This window comes from Parasteatoda tepidariorum, chromosome 1 (genome assembly GCF_982258835.1).
Source record: "Parasteatoda tepidariorum strain Cologne lab strain chromosome 1, Ptep-v5.0, whole genome shotgun sequence".
Taxonomy (NCBI): domain Eukaryota; kingdom Metazoa; phylum Arthropoda; class Arachnida; order Araneae; family Theridiidae; genus Parasteatoda; species Parasteatoda tepidariorum.
Window position 1 is genome coordinate 46647823 of NC_141755.1, and position 15512 is coordinate 46663334.

A 15512-nucleotide genomic window follows, 5' to 3' on the forward strand; every position below is an offset into this window, starting at 1 on the left:
GAACATTTAGAAGCTTTTAATTTTAAGTTTTCAAATCTACATATTTCAAAAATTTCCTTTAGATGATTTAAATGTTCTTCAAAACTATTAGAATAAATTATGATATCATCAAAATAATTAGCTGCAAATGAAACTTTATATTTAGTGAGTATTCTACGTATTGTTCTTTGAAAAATACTAGGGGCGTTCTTCCACCCAAATGGCAATCTTAACCATTCGTATAACCCACTATTGGTGACAAAAGCAAGTTTTTCAGTGTCTTCAGGGTTGATTGGAATTTGCCAATAACCACTTACCATATCTAGCCTACTAAAATAAACACTGTTCCCTAATTTATCTATAAGAGTTTCTATAAGAGGTAATGGTTCTGCATCCGATTTAGTAATTTGATTTAATTTTCTGAAGTCTATACACAATCTACTTTTTTTATTTTCATCCTTTTTATAAGCTAAAGTTACTGGAGCAGAATAGGGAGAAGAGCTTTCTTTAATTATATTATGCTTTAACAATTCTTCAATTTGTTTATCTATTTCCTCTTGTTGTTTTGGGGAAGTTTTGTATGCTCGTAAGGATACTGGTAAGTCTGATGTTAATCTTACCCTTTGAGGTTCAATTCTTATTGTCCCTACATCATACTTATCTTTAGCAAAAATATCTGAAAAATCTTCTAAAATTTCCTGAAGTTGGGAATTTTTTTCATCATCTTGAATTTGCATAATTCCATCAACATGGTTTTGACAATGTTGCGCACCATTATCACATTTAGTCTCAAGAACATTTGAAAACTCAAGATTATTTTCAGTTTTGCTATTTAAATCTTTATTTTTAAGTCTACTTTTTGCTTTATTTTTCTTAGAATTCTCTTTGTTTACCTTTTTATTTTTGTTTATTTTCACGTCCAAAATCTTATTTTCCATAACAAATTCTTCCTTTTGTTTATTATTATTTGATTTAACATTTTTTCTTTTATTTCTACTTTCCTTATTTTTATTCTTAGCTTTATTTTCTTTATTGGTATTTTTATTGCAATCATTAACCTGGATTTCAGGAGAAATGTGTAAAGACAAGTTGCTTTTATAATCCGAAAAAGTGATCAGTTTTCTCTGATTTTGCATTACAACTTGTTTATCACAATCAATCACAAATTTAAACCCATTACATTCCTTTAAACCCAATATGGCATAAGGTAGATCAGTATTTAAAATGTAAAATTCCACTGACCTAGCTATATTTCCAATTTTTAAATTTAAAGTACAGGTTTGGACAAGTTGCAAAATACCTTTTGTTTGTTTTACACTAACAAAGTTCTTTCTTTCTTTTTGGACATTAAGTTTTTCAAATAGTTTAGTTGGGATGATATTTAAGGTACTACCTGTATCAATGTTTAACAGGATAGTTTTATTTGTCAAAATCGGGTATTTGTCACTTTTATAGTTGTCATAAGTATTTTGTATGTATCCGGATACTATTAATTGTCAATTTCGTGGTTGGTCACTTTCGTGTTTATGCTGAGTTTGATTCTCAGTCATAAAAGAATTAGGTTTGTTTACACAATTTTGGCCCCAATGATAAGCATTGGTTATACAAAGCTTATCACAGTATTTACATGGCTTAGGACTCTTAGGAGGCAACTCCTGGGAAGCCTGGGCGAAATGACTAGTTTGTTGTTTATTTCTTTGAAACTTTTCATTTTGAATTCTAGGTCTAAATTGGGATTGTTGGTTATAACTTTGATTAGGCCGGGGAAAATTTTGATTTTGTCGAGGATTATAATTTGGATTACTTGAGTTGTTAAAGAATGGCCGCCTTGGTACCCAGCCTTGATATTGTGGTCTATATACATTAAATTTAGATTCTGGTAATTTTTTAGTTTCAGTTTGGGGCAAGACCGTAGGTACATCATGAATTATTTTCGAAACAATAGTGAGCCATTCAATTGGGGTTTTAGGTTCTTTTAAAACCAAAAGTGCTTTAATTTGGGGAGGCAAACCTATAGATAGACCCTCAATTATATGTTCATTACTTAAATTTATTTTTCGACCTAACTCTACCTTTTCGGTAAAATACGAATTTAGGTCTTTAGCTTGTTCAGAAAATTTTAAATTTTGAAAATCATTAAAGCCAAAGGGAGGTGAAAAATAATGCTCTCTAAAAATTTCAACTATTTCTTGATATGAATTACAATTAAGACAGTTATTAATATACAATTTTAAAGCTGAACCTTTAATGAATTTTTGAAAATTTCTAACTTTCCATTCGTCATTACATTTAGCATCTAGAGTTTGTTTTTCGAAATGTTTGAGCCAGGATGTGAATTGAACACCAATGTCAGGCTCAAAGACTAGTATGTCTGGTTTATCCTGCACACTTTGATCCATACTTAATTTTTGTAAATTATCACTCAATTCTTCTTCAGAATTATCCATATTGCTTTTACTATTTTCATCCATTTTGAATTTGTAATTTTTGCCGCTCCGTAAGGGCATTCAAATAACCAAAATAAATTTTAAAAATTAAATATAGCATTTAGAAGTAAATTAAATGTCATAGTTGCTTATTTATCGTTACCTTACGATAAACACTAACACAGAATTTAAATTTTACAAAAATATTCAATTGATCCTATTTCATTTTTATGCTAATCATAATAAATCAATTTAATAAAATAAAATTCCTCAAAGAATTAGTAAATTTCAATAACAATAAGTTTTTGAAAATGCAAAAATAAACAATCAAAATAAGAACAATGAATAAAAATTAATAATCATGAAAAATTCATAATCACAAAAATTAATAATCATCATAATGAAATATCAAGAATGAGAAGAAAAAAATATTCAGAATATAACCAAAATCTATTATTATTTTCGCTGTTCAAACACCAAATATTTTGATAATCAAAAAATATTTCGAAATTATTATCAAAACAAAAGCACGGATCGAAGTAAATTTTCATTACATAAAAACCATTGAAGAAATTTCCATCGAGGATTATCACTAAACACTGGGAATCACTGCGCGAATCACTGCACTATCACTAAACTGCACACGCGAACAGAATCGTAGCCACCAAGATGAACTTCTGGAAATGTAGAATCGCTGTCACTTTGAAATAGGCAGGAAATCAAAAATATGGAACAGGTCTTTAGAGGCATGGAAATCTCGAAAAGGTGAAGCAAACGAAACATCTTTTTTTTTTTTCTTTCTTAATGTTTTCGCCATAGTCGCACCATTCCAAGAATAAACACGGCAGTTAGTTGAAAAGGGGAATAAAGCATCTTCTTCGTTAAGATGAGTCACTGACTAACGCCGAAATTGATAAATTTGCAGACTATGCTTTCGATTTCTGGGTAGAAGGGGAAAGTGTCGCCAGCTATGGTCAAGGTTCATCCAAATCCAATTAATTTCGCAGCATTGGCAATGAACTGCTAAGCATTCTCTGTGAAGTCTTCGATCCGTTCGTTAATAGGCTCAAATCTTCTAACATAGTAGAAGTGTGTTCTTTTAGTTATTTTTTTATGTTTTGAAGAAGCATTTAATATTATCCTGCGGCCGTTTCATAAGTTCTTATAATCCTGCTCGGCTTGTGAAATGATGCAGTCGGACCGAGCAGGAAAACAGACACAGGATTATAATTAAATCAGAGTAACTTTTATTTGATCATTCTTAGTTGAGTGGGAGCGAAGAAGTGATGTTTACTCCATCAGCAAACAGTCTTTCTGGTAGGGAAAATCTTGCAAAAAATCCGAAAATGCCTTTATTTAGGGAAAAGAGGGAAATCTCAGAAATTACTATTGGTTAATTAAATAGATCACGCGATTCTCACAAGGCTTAAAAGGAAAAATATCTTTATTTAAATTTATGTATAGTTGGCTAAAAATAGATTTAGAAACAGGATGTGGTTTTTTAAAAGTATCATAAAGTGCTTCGATTTGAAGAATTAAGTAGCAATAAATTAGGAGTTGTTTTATAACGAAGAAACTAACATAAAAAGATTAATTGAAGCTTTTTATGTTATATATATATATACATATATATATATAAAGTATCACTCCCCATTTGAGTCGAAGTATCATAGATTTAAAGGATTTGAGTGTGGTAATTAGGATGTAATACGTGTTTGTTGGTTTGATAACCGCAGTAAAATTATCTATTGCAATGGATCGCTAGCTAATTTTTGTACCATAACAACTAAAAGAAATTTATCGAACACATAATTCATTGAATAAAATTTAAAGTGTTTGAATAAAAATTTTTTCAGATTTTATTCAAAATTCAAATTCTTGCTAGCTGAAAGCTCGAAAATGATTATGAAAATGCATCCGCAATCAATTGCTTAATTTTTTTCGTTCTTTGAAATACAATAATAACATTAATCTATATATATAATTTCTCTTACACGGCGACAAAAAAAGCCTCATTACAGCTCCCCGAATGGCAACTTTAGAAAATCGACCAATGATTGCCGCTAAAAATGTCACATGCCAAATCTAGCTGAGATGGCTCAACATATTGCGCTTTTAAAAACGGTAACTGAAATAACCAGAGAGAGCATGAGCTAGGCAGAAGTGAGTAGTCTATGTCGATAGATCTCTATTTTAGTATTTTGTCGAAAGCACTTTTTTTTTCACGAATTTATATATTACGAATTTATTTGACGATTTTTGATTTATATCACGAATTTATTTGTTTTACTAGAATATATTTGTTTATGCAGGTTTTTCCATTGCAATTCACTTATTTCAATTTTTAATGGACTTAATTATAGCCAAAATTTTAACCTTTTTAAAGAGATATCAGTTTTAGAAATTTTATCTTAAGATTTTATACTATAGCACATTTCTAATAGGTTTAACGAGTTACATGTCATTTATTTGAATTCAAATTTATTTTAATGACTTAGTATTTACTAAAAAGATGTAATTCTTTTTTTAAAAAAAAGTTGTTATATGGATTTGAATGATTGTTTTGAATTCTTAGAATTTTGTGCATTTGCAATGTACCTAAGTTAGTAGCGAGCGAAGCGAGCTTAGTTTGCGAAGCAAACCATATAAGATTGCGTAGCAATTTTCGGGGGTTGGCGAGCCTTAGCGAGCAGGGGGCGCAGCCCACTATTATAAGTATATTTTTAATGAAACGTAGCAAGCATAAACGAAACTTTTGTGATAAAAAAATATTTTATAAGAATAATTCGCATGTTGTGCAAAATTTGGAAGCATGTTTCTTAAGGAAACTACGTAAACGTAATATAAACAAAAATTGCTCTTCGCTTGACGACTGGAAAAAAATTTCATTATATTTGGTATAAAGATTGCTGTTTAAATATTTAGAACAATCGATGTCTTAAAAAAATATAGACAGAAAAATACAAAAAAAAGTAATTCACGCGCAATTTCTTTCAATTTTAAACTCCGAGTGCATAAGAAATTTTGGCTCAAATGGCGAGTGACACTTGTGTATCGAATGAATAAAGCAATTAATATCTTTACTCGATTAGTTTTTTTTTAAATAAATCCCAAAAAAAATAATTTAATCATTATGAAGAGAGCATAAATTGACTCTATTGACTACTTCTTAAGATAATATTTTAAATATATTTCTTTAAGCCTATATTACGACTAAGCATTGATTTAAATGTAAACATCAAATTCAAAATGTCAAAGATGCTTCAGTTTACCATTATTCATACTATCCTTACTCTAAATTGAGTATTTAGCATGCAAAACGTTGCAATCTGTACTTGAATTTGGTATATGTATGTTAAACTCTGATGTTAGTCTGACTACCTGACACAGAAAAGGAACGAAAGTCTTGAGCAACAAGAATCTTCTTAAAAGAAAATTTGTTTATTATTTGTGCAAAGAAAATGGAAATTCTAGTAATTATTTACAGTTAAAGTTGACAAATGCAACTGACCAAATTAAAACTCTTAAGAAAATACCCAGCAAAACTCTTTTTCAGTGACTGAAATGCTTTCATTGCCTGTGTGATACTACGCATGATACCAAAAGTTATTAAAAAAATACCGAAGTGTGACTTGGCATTAAGTGACACTCACGTATACCTCTGTTGTTTAAAATATATCAGTTGAAAAGATTATAGAGTGTAATTCGTATAATGTTAGAAATCTTTGGTTGAACTATTTGGTGTTTTTTTATGATTAATTCAAAATATTCAGCTTTTGAGACGATTACCGAATATCCGTTGCACACCCAATTTTTAACTTCCATTTTTAACAACATTTTGCTACAACTTAAAAGCATTTTAAGAATTATAGTATAGAATTCAAACTCTAGAATTTCTTTCTTTATTTTCCATTATTTTAATTGTAGCTACATACACATATTTATTGCCGGTGCATGCTAAATAACTTACTAGAACGTCAATAAACATTATGAATGGAAATAAGAAAATAAAAAATGCTAGTAAATTTTAACAAAAGTTTATTATTCATATAATGCTGCCATGTTTTATTTTCTCAAAAACTCTCTTGTAAATTATGCAAATTTAGATCAGTTAGTTGTGTTTACATGAGCAGACAAGCTAACAATATTTAAAAATTATGCCGATAATAAAGTATAGATTTCAATATAAGCAGACGAATGATCATAGTTTATTTCGAAAAATCGGTAATGATAAAGGCTAAAAATGTGCATTTTCCATATAATGCACTAAATAATTCAATTACTGAATATATATGCATATGTACATATATACATCAAATATATATACATCATGATTACAAGAAATCAAAATATTCGATTACAAGACTATTGTCTGCCAATATATTTATATTTAACAGTAGATAGTTTAAAGTTGATACATTCGTACGTATTTACATACAGCGTATGTACGAATGAATATGACTGAAATGTATGTACATATGCATTAATCTAATGCATTTGTTTACTAATGCATATGTACAGACATTTTGGCTACACACATATACACACACTTATGATGTATGTATAAAATACATGTACGTGTGTACATATCTAATAATTATGCATGTATGAGCAAACAATGTAGATATGTACATTTATAAACAATGAATGCATGCATTTTATGGAAATACTTGTGTATGTAAAATGTATATCCCTGTTTATGTACTCATGTATATGCTATTACTTGCTGTTGTTTGCACAAACATACATACATTTTTTGTACAATGTATGAATGTCCAATGTTTGCATGCACAACTTATTAATGTCCCATGGATGCTTGTGCATATATGAATAATATATATGTATAATATATATGTGCAATATAAGTTAAAATGTAGATTGTATGCATGCGTATATACACGATATGTGACTGTTATGTTCGATGTGTGTCCCATGCATGCATGTTCGATTTATTTATGAAAAATATGTATGTCTATATACACGGTATATGTATCGTCAATGTTAGTATCCAAATATGCATAATGCATTTACGTACGCTCATTAGGCATACATATATTTAATATGTACACACAAATTCATTCGACATGCATATATTGTACACATAAAAATACATACATTCGACATGCATATATTGTACATATTTACATACATACATTTGACATGCATATATTGTGCAAATGTACATACATATGCGCGTACATATATTGTGCATATGAACGTACTATATATTGGACTTAAATCTTTGGTACAAATTTTACACGTGTACATACATGTTGTCCCAATATATGCAATATGTACAATATATTTATGTCCAATGAATGTATCCACACATATACAACACACGTATATCTCATGTATGCATATCCATATGTACTACATATGCATGTATAATGTGTGAATGCATGTACATACATTGTACATACCTATATACATTGCATATATATCTATGTACATATATTGTATGTACGTATACATACAATAAATATACGTAGATATATTGTACATATATATAATATATGTATGTCCAATGAATGTATGAACATGTATACAGTATATTGTCTAAATATATGTTCAATGCAATAAATGAAGTGTATGTAAGTTAAGCGTAAAAACGACTCAAGCAAGTTAAATGACAAAACCAAACGATATTTAAATTTATTTGGCAGCTTAAATAGTTCCGTATCATTGTAAAATTGCTTGAATAAAAAATAAATTTCAGATGCTTTCATAAAATGTTTGACACTGCAAATTTATTTTTATAACATAATGCATAGTTCACAGAAATTTTTTGGATTGCAAAAAAAAAACGGTTAATTTTTAATGTGGAAATAATATTGAGGTATTTAAAATAAGATTATCGTTTGCTTTCCAAAACAATGAGAGATAGAGTTTTATGTTTTCGAAATTTTAAAGCTAACTTAAATAACTTTACTAATATAGAGTTTCAAAATGCATACACAATGTATGCGCATATATACATTGTAACTACATATATTTAAAAGTACACATGTATTTATGCATTACACTTAATTACGCACATATATACGTTGTGACTTCTATGGTATGACTTTTATGATGACTTGATATGGTATGACTTGATTGGTATGACCTTTATCGATTTTCCCTACAACATATAAACAAAACAAAACATATGAACAAAAAAGTTTATGCATATCAAGTTAAATTAAATTCCAAGGCAGAACATCAGAATCAGTAAAAGCTTTTTTTTTTTTTTTTTTTTGGAAAAAAAGTTAAATTAGCCCCAACTTCTTGAGTGTTTTATGGTGGGTTCAATTCAGAACAAATTTTGGAGATCGGAAGATTTCGTTTTTGAATATGTCTCCCCTACCACTTGAATAATTATATTATGTTTTTTCACGAGTTCATCGTACCTATAGTTGGTTATATGGGTGTCAGTATTAGTATATTTAGTACCTATTAAAAACCACCAATTAGCATAATACCAATTGCACCTATTAACAAAATTAATTAAGCATTATTGGCGCCAATAAAAATATGTAACTAGTATAGAACAAGTAATTTTCTCCGTTAATTTACTTTTATTATAAAAACTGTTTTTTTTTATTATCCTATTGCCAAAATTAATTAAGTGTTATTGGCGAGAATAACAACCATCAATTTATCTTTTTTTTAAAAAGTTATTTTTTCATTTCAATTTTTTGCTATTACCAAAGCAAGTTAAACGTTATCGGCGCCAAAAATATTGTGGCAATTTTATTCGATTCTCATGCATTAATAAGTAGCATTGTAAGAAAATAACATGCATTAATAAGCTTTTTAATGCGAAGCTTATATATTTTTATTTCAATTTGTACCTACTGGTAAATGCAGTTGAGCATCATTTGCACTAATAACAATATGGTAATTTTTTAAGGCTCTCGTAGGTCCATAAGCACCAGTTCTGTTCTTCATTAATTTAGCTTTTTAAAACAAAATTTCAATTTGTCACCTATTATTAAATTTAATTAACATCAATGACACTAATAACAATATGACAACTTTATAAAGTTCTCGTACGTCAATGAATAAAATTTCAATTCTCCCTTAATTTAGTCTTTAATACAAAACTCATTTTTCTTAACAGAAAGTACGTTTTTGTGTCTGATTTCGTAATTTAAAATATCGTCAGCACTAATTAATTAGCATATTTGAGGCTACCCTTTCAAACCAATAAGATTGAATCCTGGAACGTGAAGATTTGATGATTAAATCATAAGTTATTCAAAATTGTACGGTTTTTTATTTTCTTTCTTTTTGCGCATTGTACACATTAAGTAAGAGATTTTTTAATATCGAGACAAGGAAATTGAAAAAAATTACTTATTAGAAATAATTCAAAGATTGGAACCATTAGCTATACAGCCGCACTTTTCCCAATGGTCAACTGTTTTTTTACAAAAGTGTCTTAGTATTATTTTTTTTATTAGTGTATGGCATTTCACACCAAAAATGTCATTTTGATAGCTTTGAAAACTGTAGCTTGTCTTACTTTAATTTATTAGTATTACATACTTGTTGTTTTTTCCATTCAGATTCATTTATATGAAAGAATAGCTAATGGTGAACCTGGTGAGAAGATTAGATTTCTCACATCATAAGAAACGAAGCTATGGTCTTGGTAAAAACAAGAACTGACAATGGCAGATGGTGCCAGCCACCAGATGCAAACCCTTGAAAATGGTGTGCCTTCATCACCCCTCTCGCCTTCTTCCACTCGGAGTCAGAGTCTCTGCTCCGAAATTGTCCGCATTGAGCAACAATCAAACAATGGTGCACGACACTTCAGATGTCGACTCATTAGCATTGTTAACAGAGTACGGGTACGTGAGATTTTTTTGTTAATTTCTTTCTTTAACAAAAGTTCTCCGTCAACACACAATTCATTGCGGTGACAATTCGTCGCACACAATTTGTCGTAAAACAATTCATTGTGAAATCAACTCGTTGCAACGACAATTCAGCGTGGTCACAACATGTCGCATAGACAGTTCGCCTTGTACACACCTCATCTCAACGGCAATCGTCGTAGACGCAATTCGTCGCAGGCCGTACTTGCCATAGCGACAATGCGTCATCAGCACAATTTAAATGAAATACATGGATGAAATACATCAATTTACGAATACAAAACTCTTGCATTGTCTAGAAAATGGACTACTTAAAACTAGCTTCGTTGTGATTATTTATAGTTTCAAATTTATATTTTATATATTATCTGAGACAAGAAACTTTGTGTCTAGCTTCATTAAATCAGTAGCGTTATATAACATGATACTTTTTATAATGAGTTAAATGTTCAAATGTTATATTTTCATGATAAAATTATTTTGAGATTAAATTTTGATCTGCATACTTTATAATTGCTACAAGCCACGCTGATATTTTTAGAGCTTAACTCTGAGGAATTAGTACATCCACCTATATCATTTCAATTATTTAATTAAAAACTCAAAATCTCAACAACAGGAACTCAAAGAAACCCGAAATAAGCATTTTCAAAGGCTTTTTTGTGAGATTCATTGAAAGGCAGATAAAAAAAGCAGCTGGCTCAATTTTTTTCTTATATCTATTTGAAGTTTATTATTGTTTTATTTTAAACTCTATTGCAACTTATTATATTCTGTAAAAAACAATATTCTCAACATTTTGATGTTGTAAAACCTTTGCTTTTGTATAGGATTTAAAATAAATTGGATTCTAGTTTATATTGTTAAAAAAAATAAGAAATTCATCTTTTCAGAATGCCTTGGTGGCCACAGGAAGCTTTGGGAAAAGATCTGAAAGTCAACAAAGACCAGATTCGTTTCTAGAAAAATTCACTTGGCAGCCAGCACAAAGTGCAGATGAAGATCTTGAGTTGACATTTTGTCAAAGGTAATATTTTGTTTAGAAGCAACTCATTCATATCTGAATGAATGATCAGGGCTTCAGCCCATTGCAAACCGACCTTAAAAAGGCATCACTTGCAAGCATGTTGCTCAAAGAGAAATAATTCAGAATCATTTTTGGAAGTTTATTTATTTCTAATTCTTTGAAAAATTTGATTCGAAATTTTTCAAATTATATGCCAATTTATTTAACTTCTGAACTTATAGAAAATTAATAATAAGTGTAAAGATAAAAGTGTTCATATTATTAAAGAAAACAAATAAAATTCTTCCGAAAAAAATTTTAAAACACCACAATTTATTTAAATTAATTCCTAATTGTTAAAAACCAGTTAACTTTTTATAATTGATTGTTTACTTTATAGAAATATGAATAAAACTGGTATTGAAAATTACACATAGCATATAATAAAATAATATTTTAAATAGTTCCCTTCTTGAAATCATGGTTAGTTCATTTAAATCAGTTTAATTTATAAAAAGAAAAAAACACCTATTGTTTACTTTATCTAAAAGAAGAAATAAAGCTCAAATGTACTCAGAAAAAACTTTAAAAAAATATCGTGTTAACAAAACTACAGTTAGTCGGCTAACTGTAAACATAATCGAATGGCAAACAGTGTATCACGACAAGATGTCAAATCAAAGCTCTCAACTTCTGGAAATCCTTGGAATGAAAAACAAAAATTCTTTCTTGTCCGTTTGTCTTTTTCTTTAAATTAGAAATTTGAATATAAATATTGTTAAATAAAAATAGAAACATTTACCCTAAAAATTAAGTAATAAAGTTTGTGCTCACTTTTGCACTGCTGGAATATGATCGGAAAGTGACATCCTAGTTCATATCGCGATGTCATATAGCGTTAACGTCTTCCTTTTGGCCACCAATCAGAAAACAGCACACACAGAAAATTATTACTGTGTAACAGTTACTTCATGTTTAAAAATATTTAATTCCATCATATTCTACAATACTATTCTCAAGAATGGTTTGTAACGGAATAATATTGTTAAAATATACTATCACATTTTTTTAACAGTCAAACATTGCCAGAAAATAAGCATCAGTTATTTTACAAGTATTTAAGCAGTACACATCTCCATAGCACATGGAAATGCATTTTTCCTTTCATGGCCTCTCTAGGCTACTAATGTTTTTCTAATGTTGTTTTTACTATTTTATTTATTTTTCCTGTCCTTTTTCCCTTTTCCGCTATCGCGGTTTTTCTAGTATTTTACACATTTATTTTCCATTTTTTGTTGGCAACTTAACGTTTTATGTTTCAGATCTTCGAGTTTCCTCAAATCTGACGGAATATCAGATCTATTCAGATCTGTCGAGAATATCTTTGAGAGGATGAAACATGTCGATAATTACCATGTTTGAATTTTTTGAAAGCTAAGAAAGTTGTTATATTATTAAATACTAGAGGGCTCCGCCCCCTGATTGTAATATGTCAGAGGTCCTTGTTATCAGCATTATAAACTTGTATAAAGCAATTTTAATACAAACAATGATATAATCTTATATAAAGCGGGGAAGGAATATTATTTAACATATTACTATAGGGCATTAGCCGGAGATTAATCTCCGCATTCGAAGCACACGTGGCAGAGCCTAAATCGGGTTGACTATATTTGAGGGTTCCCCTTGATTCTCACCAAGTTGTAATCGCAGTTGATCACCAAGTTGGGCGATGTTGAAACCACATCGTGATTCTGATTGGTTTAGATTTTAGCGTTATTTTTAAATGTTCAACGGTATATGTGATTTCAGAGGTCCGTTAGTTCTAAGTTGGATACCGGCTGGTAATGTTACTTTTTCTTCTGGTCAATAAGATCGAAGGTATGTGAGCATAAAAAGGGACTTTAGAAAAAAATGTCATTGCCAGTCCGGTACCACAGACGCCATTTTCGATTCGTATTTCACCGAATTTATGTGGAGATGGAGGTACACAGATTCTATTCATGATAAATTTAGATAGTATCTAACTGCTATTAGAGAATTTCGGTGCACCTAAATCTGAGGATATTCAAGCTTAAAGAAGAAGTTAGTTGTTTTTTTCCTTTTCTTTCTGTGCTTACTCCATTAATTTTTGCTTCGATTCAAAATGCATTTTCCTGGGTTTAATAATTTTGCTCAAATCGGGTTCATTGCAATTTTATAAAGTTTTGACCGATGTTTTGTTGAAATTTTCCAATGTTTTACTGAAATATCATTATATTTTGGCAGCCATTCCTGTTACCACGGTGTTCCGCGCAAACAGGAATGACGCCAAACATGAGTCGCCAATTTCGCCAAGGGGCACCCTCAGGTACATTTTTGCCCCCACTAACTCAAATCATTGTTGATCTTATAGGATGCCGGATACTCCCTCTATATGGTGCTTCATCTCTCCACCCCCAGTAATTTAGATTTTTAAACTGAAAACAATTAAAACCTAAAGAAAAAAAACTTTAAAATATGGCAAACAAATTAAACAATGTAATATTAATAAGTTGATGCTGAGTAATATTTCAAGAGCAAAACCCATTGCAAGTTATTGCCCAATTAACTACAATACTGTCAACCGACAAAATATTTTAGTTTCAATCAGACAAAAAGCAAAATATATAATAAAAACCTATGTAACTGAAATTCGACAAATTAAATTAAGCAATTTAATTTTTTTGTCATATTGAATACTTATAAAAAAACAAATGTAAAATGAAATACTTATGTCATCAATGATCAATAAACATTTATGTCTGAATTATTATAAAAAAAATAAGGTGAAAACAATGAAATTAAAAATTATTTACAATAGATCTCTGAATATTCACATAACCTAGCTATGCACATTTTTCATTGATTTTTCTTTTCACATCTTTTTATGTACCAATGATTTGCACTTTTATGCATTATTTAAGAAATATCTCAAGCAAATATGAACTGTTAATTAATATTTCTGGCTGCACGATTTTTTGAAAATAAGTAAAAAACAATCAAAAGTAAGAAAAACAATGATAAAATTAAAAATTATTTACAAAACCTCCTTATATACAACATTTTTTATCAATTTCTTTTCCATATTATTCGTTTTCATTTAAACGTCTTGACTCTTCAACGTTTCTTCGCCGCCGCACATTTCACTATCAAGTATTGATAGTACTGCGATTATTTACCCGGTAATTTTGTACTGCTAAATTATGTTCAGCCCTATGTCGCTGTTGATATCTCCACGGCGATCCATTTTTTATAAAAGATATAAGTATTTTAGAGTAAACTCTGTTCAATATATTTCACACATTCAATACAAAATAAAAATCGCAACAAGATTTAGCTGGTAAGTTTAGCTGTAACATTTCTGCAGACAGCATTATTAAAAAGCATTACCTTTACACACACATGCGTTCTCAATTTTAATTGGCTGTTTTGTGCGTTACTAACCAGAAGTTTTCTGTGATTGGCTATGTGTTATCACTCCACTCTCTTCTTATATATAAGGATTTCTTCAAAACATGCTTATTTGACTCACACATGCTCAATTCAATTGAGAAATTCAGGGGGCATAAGAAGCATCAAACAAATGAAAACTTAATGTAAATAAATACTTTTCGTCAAGCCCACAGTGGGCAGTAAAATGTGTTCTTCAGAAAAAGTATTTCAAATTCAAATTCATATTGAAAATAAATGTGATCATCACATACGGTAAATATTGACAATAAATAAGCAGTAATAAACAACTAATAATCAGTAACTTCTATGAAAAATTGACTACCATGTTAAAAAAATTATAAATTGTTCTGGAAAAGTCTTACTTTAAAGAAAATACCTAAATTTATGGAGTAAGAGGCACGAAAACAATTAGCCTGCTTCATTTCAATATTGCATCTTATTCCTGGAAATCTCCAATATTATCTCATTATCATAATCAATTTCTTAAGAAAGAGTTAACTGGAAGTTTGTTTGATAGAGTATTAAATCTACACGCACATACACCGTATTGATTTTAAATGCCTATTTTTCCCACAAATATACCGGAGATTGTAAAAGCATTTCATAACAGCTGCGTCACTAGAGCGCACATTTCGTGAAGTGTCTTCTTTTTTTCGGAATTTTAAATGTACTTAGATGGAACAGTTTTTCAAATGTTTATAAATTGTACCTCATAGAAAGGATGTTCTAAAGCTTACCATTGGAAAAAAATCAGCTAAG

At 29.6% G+C, this 15512-nt stretch overlaps 1 protein-coding gene across 1 annotated transcript in view; it reads left to right on the top strand.

Annotated features, from left to right (window-relative positions):
- The window catches only part of LOC107441330 (cyclic nucleotide-gated channel alpha-3), a 107781-nt gene that overhangs the window by 51890 nt on the left and 40379 nt on the right, over positions 1 to 15512 (top strand). Inside the window, exons 2-3 of the mRNA XM_016054546.5 lie at positions 9959 to 10246; positions 11167 to 11300. Of these exons, the coding sequence (XP_015910032.3) occupies positions 10064 to 10246; positions 11167 to 11300 (317 nt within the window). The 5' untranslated portion in view covers positions 9959 to 10063. The remainder of the gene's footprint in view (positions 1 to 9958; positions 10247 to 11166; positions 11301 to 15512) is intronic.